General features: G+C 37.8%; 2 protein-coding genes across 2 annotated transcripts; one reads left to right on the forward strand and one right to left on the reverse strand.

The window, feature by feature from the left end:
• Nucleotides 1-1,609: 1,609 nt before the first annotated feature.
• LOC130745503 (uncharacterized) lies at nt 1,610-7,550 on the forward strand. Its single transcript, XM_057597799.1, has 5 exons — nt 1,610-1,766; nt 2,252-3,569; nt 4,390-4,659; nt 5,224-5,379; nt 7,181-7,550. The coding sequence occupies exons 1-5, from the start codon at nt 1,759-1,761 to the stop codon at nt 7,298-7,300; spliced, it is 1,872 nt and encodes a 623-aa protein (XP_057453782.1). The 5' UTR covers nt 1,610-1,758; the 3' UTR covers nt 7,301-7,550.
• A 144-nt stretch (nt 7,551-7,694) lies between these two features.
• LOC130744603 (uncharacterized) lies at nt 7,695-8,708 on the reverse strand. The gene has a single exon (XM_057596774.1). The coding sequence runs from the start codon at nt 8,667-8,669 to the stop codon at nt 7,695-7,697; it is 975 nt and encodes a 324-aa protein (XP_057452757.1). The 5' UTR covers nt 8,670-8,708.
• Nucleotides 8,709-13,133: the final 4,425 nt, after the last annotated feature.

Consider the following 13,133-nt stretch of genomic DNA (forward strand, 5'->3'; position numbering starts at 1 on the left):
CTTATACGTAGAGACTCAACAGTAGGAGGAAGTTCTCTATCATCACCTAAATATTCACTAGTTGTTCATGGAGTTGTCTCTTGTCCCTACTAAACACCTTATCGAAAATGTAATTGTATTCACTTCTCTCGTGATTTGTCATTATTGAACCGACCTCCCTCTAGTTTAGAAATGCACATATCTCCTTTTTTCATATATCATTTAGAAAAACAGAGGGGTGTTAAGTGTTATAATGATAAATCTTAGGAATGTTGGTGCAATGATAATAAATCTCAGGGGAAGTTAGTGCAATATTCGTAATTAGGTAAGGGTGGCTAGTGTCTTATTAAATAATAGATGGGAGCTCAGTGATTTCACTTTTTTTTTCAAGAACGTAACAGTGTTAAGTGAAAGTTAGATACGAGGGGGTGTCTATGTAGTTTGATTAATAAAATAAGGGGCTCGATGTATGATTAAATAATAAACAGGTGGTGAGTGTTGTATTGATAAATCTGGGGAGGTGTGTGTAATTTTTCCTAAGGGCTCGCTTCGTATTCTATATAGTATAAGGTCTGATAGTATATGACATGATAGTATGAGACTTTATAAAAATTTAATACTATACATCGTTTGTTCATACAACTTATCATTTCTTTTGAATAAATGTAAACATATATTTCGTGAAATATTAAATAATGATATATATATTATAAAAATAAGGATGGTATAAGTGGGTGGTAAAGAGGCGATGGCGGCTAGGATAGATGCAAAATGATGGCGATGGAGGGTGATGGCGGTTATGGAGGGTGGTGTTTGTAGAGATGGCAGTGGCGAGGTTGAGTGGTGGCAGCGGTGTTGAAAGTTATGGTGATGATGGTGGTGGCAGTGAAGGGAGGGGGTGGTGGCGATAGTGGAGGGTGTTGTGGTGGCGGCAGTGGCGGTAGTGGTTCAAGTGGTAGCGGCAGCAGCGGTGGTGTTGGAAGTGATGGTGATGGTGGCGGTGGTGGAGGGAGGTGGTTGTGATGGCGGTGGGCCATGGCGTTTTCTAGGGTGGTGGCGATGACTATGGCGGTTCAGGTGGTGGAGACATCGGTGGTGGTAGTATTGGAAGGTGATGGTGGTGGCGATGTCAGTGGTGGTAGGTGGTGGCGACGGTGGAAATAGTGATAGCGATGACGACAACAACAGTGGTGATAGCGGTGGAGGCGATAGCGACAACGACGGTGGTGGCAGTTGTGGATGGTGATGGTGGGGGCGGCGGTGGTGGAAGTGGAGGGTGGTGGCGGTTGATTAAATATTTCATGTAACTTTATACATAACACTCTTATCATGTCTTATCCATCATCTATAGGGTGAATTAAATAATTCATCATTTTAATGTATAAAAGAAGATTAATGTATAAGCTTATACAATTCAATGTTAGCACCAAACTATAGATAAGTCCACAATGTATTGTATAAACACATACTATCATGGCTAGTACGACGTGTCAAACGAGCCTTAAATTAAAATAACTCGGGTGAACCTTTTTTTTGTCAATAACCGGGGTGAACCTTAAAAAAAATAAAAATTAAAGGGTGTGTGATTTGTAGCAAGTAGGCCGGCCCATAAAGCAAACCAGCCCAAACTGAATCAAGAGAAACTGCATACCGACAAGGTGACTCACTCACTACCTGCGGTGTCTCCGACACAAGCTCATGTCAACGCCACCGTGTGCAGCCTAGGACGAGGATGTTGTGTGCAACATTCGACCTCACCCTCACAAAATCCACGCCACCATGTCAAGGTTCATGTCTTGCCTTTCAATTATACCCACCCTGTCTCTCAATTTTGAGCTCAGTTATCTTATAAATCACAACATGCATGTTTTTCATTCATTCATTTTGAACATCCATGTTGTTTATGTTTTTCTTTTTTTTTTTGAATTTTTTGTGATTCTTCAATCCTAGTAGAAAGACCCTTAACTTCAAAATGAGTTATCTCTGTTTCACTAGTGTTATAACATGTTTACATGGACCTAAATAAAATGGTAGCAGAACAAGAAAGAAACTTTGCTATAGAAATTTCCCGTTCTGCTCAAAACCGAATTACATTGATAGCTGAGCTAAAGGTTTGTGGGGCTTTGTTTGTATACATTGTTTCATAGAGTTATGATTATTTTAAATTTGTTTTTGTGTAGAGCTTTCAGCTATTGCATATTTACATTCTTCGTTTTCCTTAGCTTCGTTGAGTTTAAGCATGTGAAGTGTATTGATAGAATCTAATGTGCAGGCTTCTTGCTTGTGGAAATGTTAAAAGGTTTGCACGTGCTGTTCATAAGAAACATAACACTAGCTGTGTGGAAGTATTTTATCCTATGGGGGTCCCTTACTCAACATACAAACTTTTCTCATACTTTGGAGTTGCACACAAAGGGCAAACTCCATTTGTGTTATTTAAATCGAAGGTTAACTTGCTGATGAATGGCAAAGCGAGGAACTTGTATACCATCACTACAAATAATGCAAGATATCATCATCATGCTCAAGTTTTTTGGAACAGGGTGTGTTTCAATAAAGGGACAGTTCCACCTCAAATAGGTCAAATTGCCCGTGCTGTAAGTCTGGCGATGATGAAATCAAATTTTGTTGTCCATGGTATGATTGCTTTCGTGATAGGAGAGCTTGCTTGGTCACGAGGGGAATTAGCCGAAGCACAATCCTTCCCAACAAGGGATTCACTGTACCTTCAAGCACAAGATAAGCGTGTGTATTTGACCTCAGCTCTCTTGGGAGTTCTTGAGATTTTAATCTTGTTTCTCAGGGCTGTCTATTTGGTAATTTTGTTCTCTCCTTGCATCGCTATGGCTCCTTTGGTTGACTATTTTGGCATTCAATTTAGGAAAACATGGATTCATTTTGTACGCCTTACTCTTGAAAAGGCTGGCCCAGCATTCATTAAATGGGGTCAATGGGCTGCAACCAGACCTGATCTCTTTCCTAGGGATCTCTGTGGCGAACTTGCGGAATTTCAAACCAAAGCACCAGCACATAAATTTAGCTATAGCAAAAAAAGTATTGAAAATGCATTTGGTCGCAAATTGACTGAAATATTTGAAAATTTTGAGGAGGAACCAGTAGCTTCGGGTAGCATTGCTCAAGTTCATCGAGCTATACTGAAATACAAATACCCTGGTCGGCAAATCAAGCCTGTTCTTGTAGCAGTGAAGGTCCGACATCCAGGAGTGTCCGAAGCAATTAGAAGGGATTTCATCATTATCAATCTTGTCGCCAAGATTTCATCTTTCATCCCTAATTTGAGGTGGTTGAGATTAGATGAAAGCATACAGCAGTTTGCTGTTTTTATGATGTCTCAAGTTGATCTTTCAAGGGAAGCGGCATATCTTAGTCGTTTTATCTATAATTTCCGGAAATGGAAAGATGTTTCATTCCCAATGCCTCTGTATCCCCTTGTGCATCCTTCTGTTTTGGTGGAAACCTATGAACATGGTCAAAACGTGTTGCACTTTGTTGAAGAGCTTGAAGGACATGAGCATATCAAAAGTGCCCTAGCTCATATTGGAACACATGCTCTTTTAAAGATGCTTTTGGTAAAATATTATGAATTTTCTTGCAATTTTTTAGTTTTCTGTAACAACATATTATTCCCTAGCTCATATTGTAACTTTGTAGATTTTGTATTGATCAGATTCTGTTGATAGTTTTATCTAGTTCATGAAAGTATTAAATGCTAAAATGTTATTGGACCTATCATTTGTGTAAGTCTAAACACTTTACACAATATATTATGCATCATCTTCAAGACAATATGGTGAAAGATTGTCATTTTTTTTTTAAAAAAAAAAGTGGATATTTTGTTCTGCATCTCTAAAACTGGTGTACATTTTAGGATGCTAATATGTACAGTTGATTAAGTTAGTTAGTTAGCCTCTCAGACTTTCTGTTAGAATTAGTTACAGTTAGTAACCGATCCAACAGAATCAGTTACTGTTTTCACTGTATACCTCTCTCTCTCTCTCACCTCTCTTTCTCTTGAATATTAAGGGCCTGTTTGGTTGGCAAGATAATGAGAGTAGGATACACATGTAAGGGGAGTAATATAAGGAGAGTGGAGTAGGATATTTTATTCATTTAGCATTCTCCAGCTTTTTAGCTGGGGCAGAGAGTGCAACATCTCTCTCAGGAGCTTAGATCTGGGATTGGAGGGGGACTATCACGAAGATTCTTGATCTTCATTTGATGTTATTACTATTTATCTTAAATGCATGTGATAGAGCAACCTAGAGATCCAGAATGATTCTCCCTTTTCCATCTTGGTAAATTGAACTTGCTAATATGTTATTGTAAGGACAACTAGGCATTTGAGTGAAATAATTGGTTTCCTTAACTCAAATACACCTCTTTTTCCAGGTTGATAATTTTGTCCATGCAGACTTGCATCCTGGAAATATTCTTGTCCGTGTAGTGAAAAGGAAATCACCGCCTATGCAGCTCTTTAAGTCAAGGCCCCATGTCGTTTTCCTTGATGTTGGCATGACTACTGAACTTTCTAAGGGGGAACGAGAATATTTACTGGAATTCTTTAAGGCTGTTGCACTTCAAGATGGCCGCACTGCTGCAGAATGCACCCTTAGATTATCAAAACGACAAAATTGCCCTGACCCAAAATCATTCATTGAGGTAAAGAATAATTATTATATGGTTTCCATGCATGGTTTGTATTAGCATCCTGATAACTTATCAACACAAACTGCAATTGTGCATTTACATTTTGACATTTTTATCAGTTACTTAAAATCCTGTATCTGAAATTCAGCTATTCATTTGACCTCTGATCACCAGTTGTGAGTTAAAGGTCCTTAATTGATTGGTGTTTCGATGTTTTGGTCATTTGTTGTTTTCCCATAGTTCTGACAAGTTATTAGGATCATGAATTTGCAACATCAGAAAACTTAAGGTCGAACTCTTTCTTTGGGGATTGCATGCGCTTCTGAATTCGAAAAAAAAAATAGTATTAATTAATTGGATGTCCTTAGTCTGTGTCAGCCAGTGTAAGTCTAAACACTTTACACAATATATTATGCATCCTCTTCAAGACAATATGGTGAAAGATTGTGATTTTAAAAAACATTTTGGATATTCTGTTCTGCATCTCTAAAACTGATGTACATTTTACAATTGGTAATATTGTATGGTGTTTCAGTATATACATTTTCCTGAGTAAATATTTTTACCATTTAACAGGAAGTGGATAATTCTTTCAAGTTTTGGAGGTCCTCAGAAGGTGAATCTGTCCACACAGCTGACCGAATGCAACAGTTGCTTGAGCATGTTAGGCGGTGCAAAGTCAACATAGATGGCAATATCTGTGCTGTCATAGTGACAACATTGGTTCTGGAGGTAAGTTCTGTTCTAAATCACCCTTTTTATCAAATTATTCTCTGTAGCTTTATAATGAGGTGAATATTATTATAGTAGAAAGAAATCTAACTGTGTATATTATCTTGAATTGATATAATGTGTCTAGTGAGGTCCTATATGTTAGAATTCATAAGTTAAGGCAATAGGTTTCTGTGCCCTATATGTGATTGACTATTGTACACTTGCTAATCTATCCAATGTGGGACTTATTTGAGTCACACTTGGTATTCTCTAAGAGACTAGAATGGAGTCAGTTATAAGAAGAGACTAGGAGAATACTCATGCTGACATCAAAAGTAACAATCTAACAGCTAGCTAGTAACTACTGTATTCTCATAAATATTAACAGCATGAGTAATGTTTAGTTTTGGTGCGTAGTTATTGGTAGGCTGTTGAAAGTTATTACCGTTTTTCTTTGCTGTGTCAGTGACACATTTTTTATCTGGATATACTTTTCAAATTTTAGGCAACTGATTATTTAAAAATCTAAGTATGGTAAAGTACTTGTTCATAAATGCATAAATTTTCATTACCACCCGAGGAGACATCTTCACCATGTTCTGGCTAGTGTAGTTGGTCTGTAGATTTTCAAATAAGCTTCAAAAGGGAGCTTGCCTCTGTCACCTTCTTGGCATGACATGGCTAGAATGCTTTTAGGATAAGCTTTGTATAAAAGTTAAAACTGAAACCAATCCGTCATACTTTTATTCTTGTGAACAAGAGCATTGGTTTTTAATTTCCGGATACATACAGCAAAAGTAAGTTATAACCAAACCTTATCTCCCTAGTGAGGGAACTGCATGAATCATCATTGATGCCGTTTGAGTATATTGAGAATAGATTTCTAGAGACGTTAGAAAGGTATTTTTCTAATCGTTTTTTCTTAATTTTTCTTTATTCTCATACTGCATTTAATATGGTTCGAATTCAAAGTCTCAAACAATCTTTCACGTTTTTCATTGGAGCCTCTATTGGTATTCTTGCATGACCAAGTCACTTTATGTGAGTTTCTGCATATTCTCCATTTCATAATGTATAAAACTTGAAAAAGAAAAGAAGATAATAATCTCGAGTGGAAATATGGATCTAACCTACATGCAGATTGATGTCCCTGACTAATAGCATGGTTTATTCACTTCTAACCCTCCCAGAGTCACTTATCCCTCAAATGTGGAACCATAATTTTTGAAATCGGGTTGGGTGGAACAACTAGTTAAACCGGGAACTTGTCTGGTGACCGATCCAAATGAAGGGGAAAACACATCAGAACTAGTGGATGTGGGTCAAGAACCAGCAAAGAATTGGTTGAATTGAGTCAAAATTGGCGTATTGAACCACTTCAAACCCGCCATATTTTTATTTTCAATTTTTTGTATTAATAGAAAATATTCTTTATGCAAATAATGGTCCATAGTCAAATTAGGAAGATCTACACTCTTAGTTTATTATGTTTTATCTTTATTGTTTTTATCTTATATAAGACATGATATCATTTTATGTCAATTTAATTTTTTTTATTCACGTCAATTTAAAAGTTAATTTCACTGATTATCACAGTTGAATAAAAAATCATAAATCAATGCCTTCACTGATTAAACAAGTAATCCATTTTTGAAATTTGGTGGAAAACTGAGTTTTGTAAACAAATTTTTAAAATTCTGAACCATATGCTACTGGCTTGAGGTAGTTCTGCTTCAGAGCTCTAAGCTAACACTGTCCTTTGTCTTGCTCTAAGCATGAGCATAATATCTGACCCAATTTGTTTCTTCATCCTTCGTAGGGGTGGCAACGGAGACTCGATCCAGAATATGATGTATTGCAGGCGTTGCAGAAACTGCTATTTAAAGCTGACTTAGCAGAATCTCTGTCTTACACCATTGGAGAACTGGTAGCCCCATGAAAGCTAGCCATTTTGGTCGCCCCATATTTCAGCAGCATGGTGAAGAACTATTCCGATGATCTACAATTTCCCATGCCTCTTTTTCAGCTGTTCTTATTTTCTAAGAACATGCTGCGAACCTTGCATTGTAAATTCGTTGTAGTCTTCACATAATTTCCGATTCTTCTAATGATTGTGATGTAGAGTATAACAAGCCGCAATATAATGAATAAGCATTCAATTTTGTTTGAGACTAAGAACACGCTGTCAACCTTGCATTGTAAAGTCATTGTAGTCTTCACATAATTTTTGTTGGTTATTTTAAAAATATAGTATGGGTAGAAGAGAAGAACGATAGCAGAGAATTGGGAGCACGAAGCATATTTTTATTCAGCAGCATAGCAACTGGTTTTAATCATTTGGTGGAGCTTTTGGCAGCAAAGCATGTTGCTGCAAACAATTTTTCATCTTCTTGTTGATCCTCAGCAACCTTGACTTCTCCTTGTTGTTTATGAGACTTGCATACCTTTTCCATGTGTCCTTGCTGGCCACACTTGAGACATTTTGCATCTGGCCTCCACCAGCACCATTTTGGTTGATGATTTGTCTTTTTGCAGTGAGGACAAGGTGGAGAAACCTGAGTATTGTTTTTCTGGTGGTACTTGTTAGAACCTCTAGCCTTGTTGAAATTGTTCTGCTTCTTCTTCTTGTTTCTTCCACCGTTGTTGTTTTGCAGTTTGGCTTGTAAGGCACCCTCTGTAGTTCCTTCTTGCCTCATAAGCCTTCTTTGCTCTTGTGCTTGGAGTGCATGTAACACCTTGGCCAAAGTGATCTGCGAAAGATCCTTTGTGTTCTCCATGCTTGCTATAGAAGCTTCATATTTCTCAGTGACAGTTACAAGGATTTTTTGTACAATCCTGGAATCAGGAAATTCAGTGCCCAGCAACCTTACCTTGTTGGCAATGGTGAACAATTTGTCTGAGTACTCTTTAATTGTCTCTGACTCCTTCATTCTTTGTAACTCAAATTCCCTCATCAAGTTCAACACATGCATGCTTCGAATCCTCTCATCTCCTGCATATTCTTCCTTCAGGTAGTTCCAAATTTCTTTGGGAGTTTTGAGTGTCATGACTCTGGGGAAGATCGTTTTTGAAACGCCAGTAAAAAGACAAGCTTTTTCCTTTGCCTTTCTTGTTTTTCTCTCATTGTGACTTTTGATCTGAGCCATGGTAGGATTATTCGGCAGCGGAAGTATTTCATAATCCTCTTCCACGGCTTCCCACAGATCTAAAGCATCTAGGTAGGACTCCATTCTCACAGCCCAAAGGTCATAGCTTTCCCCATCAAAGACATGAGTAGCAACATGTGAGAAGCTTGATCCAGCATCCATTTTACAGGTCCCTCAAGAAAAGGGCTCTGATGCCAATTTGTTGGTTATTTTAAAAATATAGTATGGGTAGAAGAGAAGAACGATAACAGAGAATTGGGAGCATAAAGCATATTTTTATTCAGCAGCATAGCAACTGGTTTTATACAGCAGAATCACCAACATAAAATTCAAATTCAAAAACATAACAACTACTAGATGAAAGCCTAAAAAATAGAAGTTGAAACAGCTCTATCTTATCAGTCAATAAGACTGTTATTTTCCTAAATAATAGCATAAAAATTAATCTTCTGCTGTTTGTTTATTTCAAAGTCAATCAATCAACACTCCTCCTTGACTTTGGAACTGCAAACTCCAAGCTTTTGCCTCAAGAACTCAAATCTGGATTTTGGAAGTGCCTTGGTTAGGATATCAGCTACTTGATTTTCTGTCTTGCAGTAGATTAGCTTCACTTCTCCTTCCCTTTGAACCTCTCTTAGAAAATAAAGCTTTATCTTGAAGTGCTTTGTTTTTCCATGAAACACTGGATCATTGGATATTGCAATTGCAGCCTGATTGTCCACCAAAATCTGAGTGCTACCATGTTGTTCCATATGCAAATCTGCCATGATTTTCCTAATCCAAAGAGTTTGATTCACAGCAGCAGCAGCTACATACTCGGCTTCCGCTGTAGACTGAGCTATAATTTCTTGCTTTTTAGAACACCATGAAAAAACTCCAGAACCAAGAGTAAAACAATAACCAGAGGTGCTTCTCATGTCATCAACACATCCTGCCCAATCACTATCAGAATAACCATGAAAGCTGAAGCTTTTTACTTGCCTGTATCTTATTCCATAATCAGTGGTTCCTCTAACATATCTAAGAATTCTTTTTGCTGCTTGAAAATGAATTTCACTTGGACAATGCATGTACCTTGATAGCAAACTCACTGAATGCATGATATCTGGCCTGGTACTTGTTAAATACATCAAGCATCCTATTAAGCTTCTGTACAGCTTTTCATCAATCTTTTCAGCTCCATCTTCTTTGCAAAACTTCTCCTTTTGATTCATTGGAGTAGCTGTTGGATGGCACTCTTCCATGTTGAACTTCTTGAGGACTTCCTTTGCATACTTTTCCTGACACACAAATATTTCATGTTGCTTTTTCTGCACTTGCATACCAAGAAAGAATGTCATCTTTCCAAGATCGGTCATTTCAAAGACATCTTCCATTTCTTTTTTAAACTTGTCAATCATCTTCTTGCTACTTCCTGTAACAAATAGATCATCAACATATAGAGATAACACAAGTATATCTTCATCCACCTTTTTAACATATAAGGTAGACTCACTTAGACTTTTCACGAAGCCTAAGCTTTCTAAATGTGTATCAATTCTGCTGTACCAAGACCTTGGTGCTTGTTTTAAGCCATACAATGCCTTCTTTAATCGATAACCCTTATCTTCTTGTCCTTGAAGAACAAATCCTTCTGGTTGTTCAACAAAAATTTCTTCCTCCAAGTATCCATTCAAAAAAGCTGATTTGACATCCAATTGGTGTACAATCCAATCATTTTGTGCAGCAAGTGCAAGCAACAGCCTTATTGTATCCAACCTTGCAACTGGGGCAAATGTTTCAGAGAAATCCACCCCAAACATTTGGGCATAACCCTTGACAACAAGTCTTGCCTTATGCTTGTTCACAGAACCATCAGGATTAAGCTTGGTTCTATAAACCCACTTGACTCCAATGGCTTTCTTATGATTTGGTCTGTCCATCAACTCCCATGTCTGATTTTTTTCAATCATTTTCAGCTCCTCCATCATTGCATTTATCCACTTTTGATCAGTTGCAGCTTCTTCATATCCAGCAAGCTCCATGACAGCAAGATTGCACCTTTGATAAACTTCAGAAAGTAATCTTGTTCCTCTGACTGGTTCATCATCCACATCTTCATTCTCCTCCTGGAATTCAGATTTATTTTCATCTTCCCAATTCCAGCTATCTGACTCCATGAATTTAACATCCCTACTAACAATTATTTTATTATGATGTGGAAAATAGAACCTGTAGGCCTTTGAAGTTAAGCTATAACCTACAAAAATCCCAGATTCTGCTTTCTTGTCTAGTTTGTCTCTCTTTACATGAGGAATGTGAGAGAAACACAAGCAGCCAAATGTCTTCAAATTAAGCAATTCAGGTTTGTAACCATACCATGCTTCAAACGGTGTTCTTCTTTGTAAAGCTTTTGTTGGCAGCCTGTTTTGCAAAAATACAACAGTATTTGCAGCTTCTGCCCAGAATTTCTTTGGTAGCCTTTTGTCATGAAGTAAGCATCTAGCCATCTCCATAATTGTTCTATTCTTTCTTTCTGCAACACCATTCTGCTGGGGGAGTAAGGTGCTGTCAGCTGGTGTTCTATGCCTGCCTCTTCACAAAACTTGTTAAATTTTCCTGAGGTATATTCATATCCATTATCAGATCTGATCATCTGCAATTTGCACTTGCTCTGAGTTTCAACCCAGGCTTTGAACTTCCAAAAGATGTCAGCAACTTCAGATTTAAGCTCCATAAAATAAATCCAGCACATCCTTGTGTTATCATCAATGAAAACAATATAATACTTACTGCCATTCAATGATGGTGTGTTTATGGGTCCTCCAACATCTGTGTGAACTAATTGTAACTTTTGTGAAGCCCTCCATGCCGTATTTTGTGGAAATGGGAGTCTTGACTGCTTTCCATATTGACAGGCAGCATATGTTGGAAGATCTTCTTCTAATTCTGGTAAGCCTTTTGCAAGATTGTTCTTCTTCATGAATATTAGAGCGTCATGATGGAAATGACCCAATCTCTTATGCCAAAGTATTGTACTATTGCTAACTTCTTTGTGCACTGCAGCATGTTCTAGGTTCATGAGATCCGAGACAAACCTTTTGTCTTTCATTTGAACTTTGCACACTTCTTTGCCTTCTGGATCTTTGATCTGGCAGTGCAAGTCTTCAAACAACACCTTATAGCTATTTTCCAGCAACTGAGCAACACTCAAAAGGTTTTGATCAATTTCAGGAACATATAAAACATCTGAAATTAATTTCAGACCTGTATGGCTTTGAATTACCACTGTTCCTTTTCCTTTTCCTTCAAGATAAGCTCCATTACCAATTTTGACTTTAGAATTTTTTTCTTTAAACTCTTTGAAGAGTTCAAGGTCAAAAGTCATGTGGTTTGAGCAGCCGCTGTCTATGAGCCATTTGGTGGAGCTTTTGGCAGCAAAGCATGTTGCTGCAAACAATTTTTCCTCTCCTTGTTGATCCTCAGCAACCTTGACTTCTCCTTGTTGTTTATGAGACTTGCATACCTTTTCCATGTGTCCTTGTTGGCCACACTTGAGACATTTTGCATCTGGCCTCCACCAGCACCATTTTGGTTGATGATTTGTCTTTTTGCAGTGAGGACAAGGTGGAGAAACCTGAGTATTGTTTTTCTGGTGGTACTTGTTAGAACCTCTAGCCTTGTTGAAATTGTTCTGCTTCTTCTTCTTGTTTCTTCCACCGTTGTTGTTTTGCAGTTTGGCTTGTAAGGCACCCTCTGTAGTTCCTTCTTGCCTCATAAGCCTTCTTTGCTCTTGTGCTTGGAGTGCATGTAACACCTTTGCCAAAGTGATCTGCGAAAGATCCTTTGTGTTCTCCATGCTTGCTATAGAAGCTTCATATTTCTCAGTGACAGTTACAAGGATTTTTTGTACAATCCTGGAATCAGGAAATTCAGTGCCCAACAACCTTACCTTGTTGGCAATGGTGAACAATTTGTCTGAGTACTCTTTAATTGTCTCTGACTCCTTCATTCTTTGTAACTCAAATTCCCTCATCAAGTTCAACACCTGCATGCTTCGAATCCTCTCATCTCCTGCATATTCTTCCTTCAGGTAGTTCCAAATTTCTTTGGGAGTTTTGAGTGTCATGACTCTGGGGAAGATCATTTTTGAAACGCCAGTAAAAAGACAAGCTTTTTCCTTTGCCTTTCTTGTTTTTCTCTCATTGTGACTTTTGATCTGAGCCATGGTAGGATTATTCGGCAGCGGAAGTATTTCATAATCCTCTTCCACGGCTTCCCACAGATCTAAAGCATCTAGGTAGGACTCCATTCTCACAGCCCAAAGGTCATAGCTTTCCCCATCAAAGACAGGAGTAGCAACATGTGAGAAGCTTGATCCAGCATCCATTTTACAGGTCCCTCAAGAAAAGGGCTCTGATGCCAATTTGTTGGTTATTTTAAAAATATAGTATGGGTAGAAGAGAAGAACGATAGCAGAGAATTGGGAGCATAATGCATATTTTTATTCAGCAGCATAGCAACTGGTTTTATACAGCAAAATCACCAACATAAAATTCAAATTCAAAAACATAACAACTACTAGATGAAAGCCTAAAAAATAGAAGTTGAAACAGCTCTATCTTATCAGTCAATAAGACTGTTATT

The sequence above is a fragment of the Lotus japonicus genome, chromosome 3 (assembly GCF_012489685.1).
Source record: "Lotus japonicus ecotype B-129 chromosome 3, LjGifu_v1.2".
NCBI lineage: Eukaryota > Viridiplantae > Streptophyta > Magnoliopsida > Fabales > Fabaceae > Lotus > Lotus japonicus.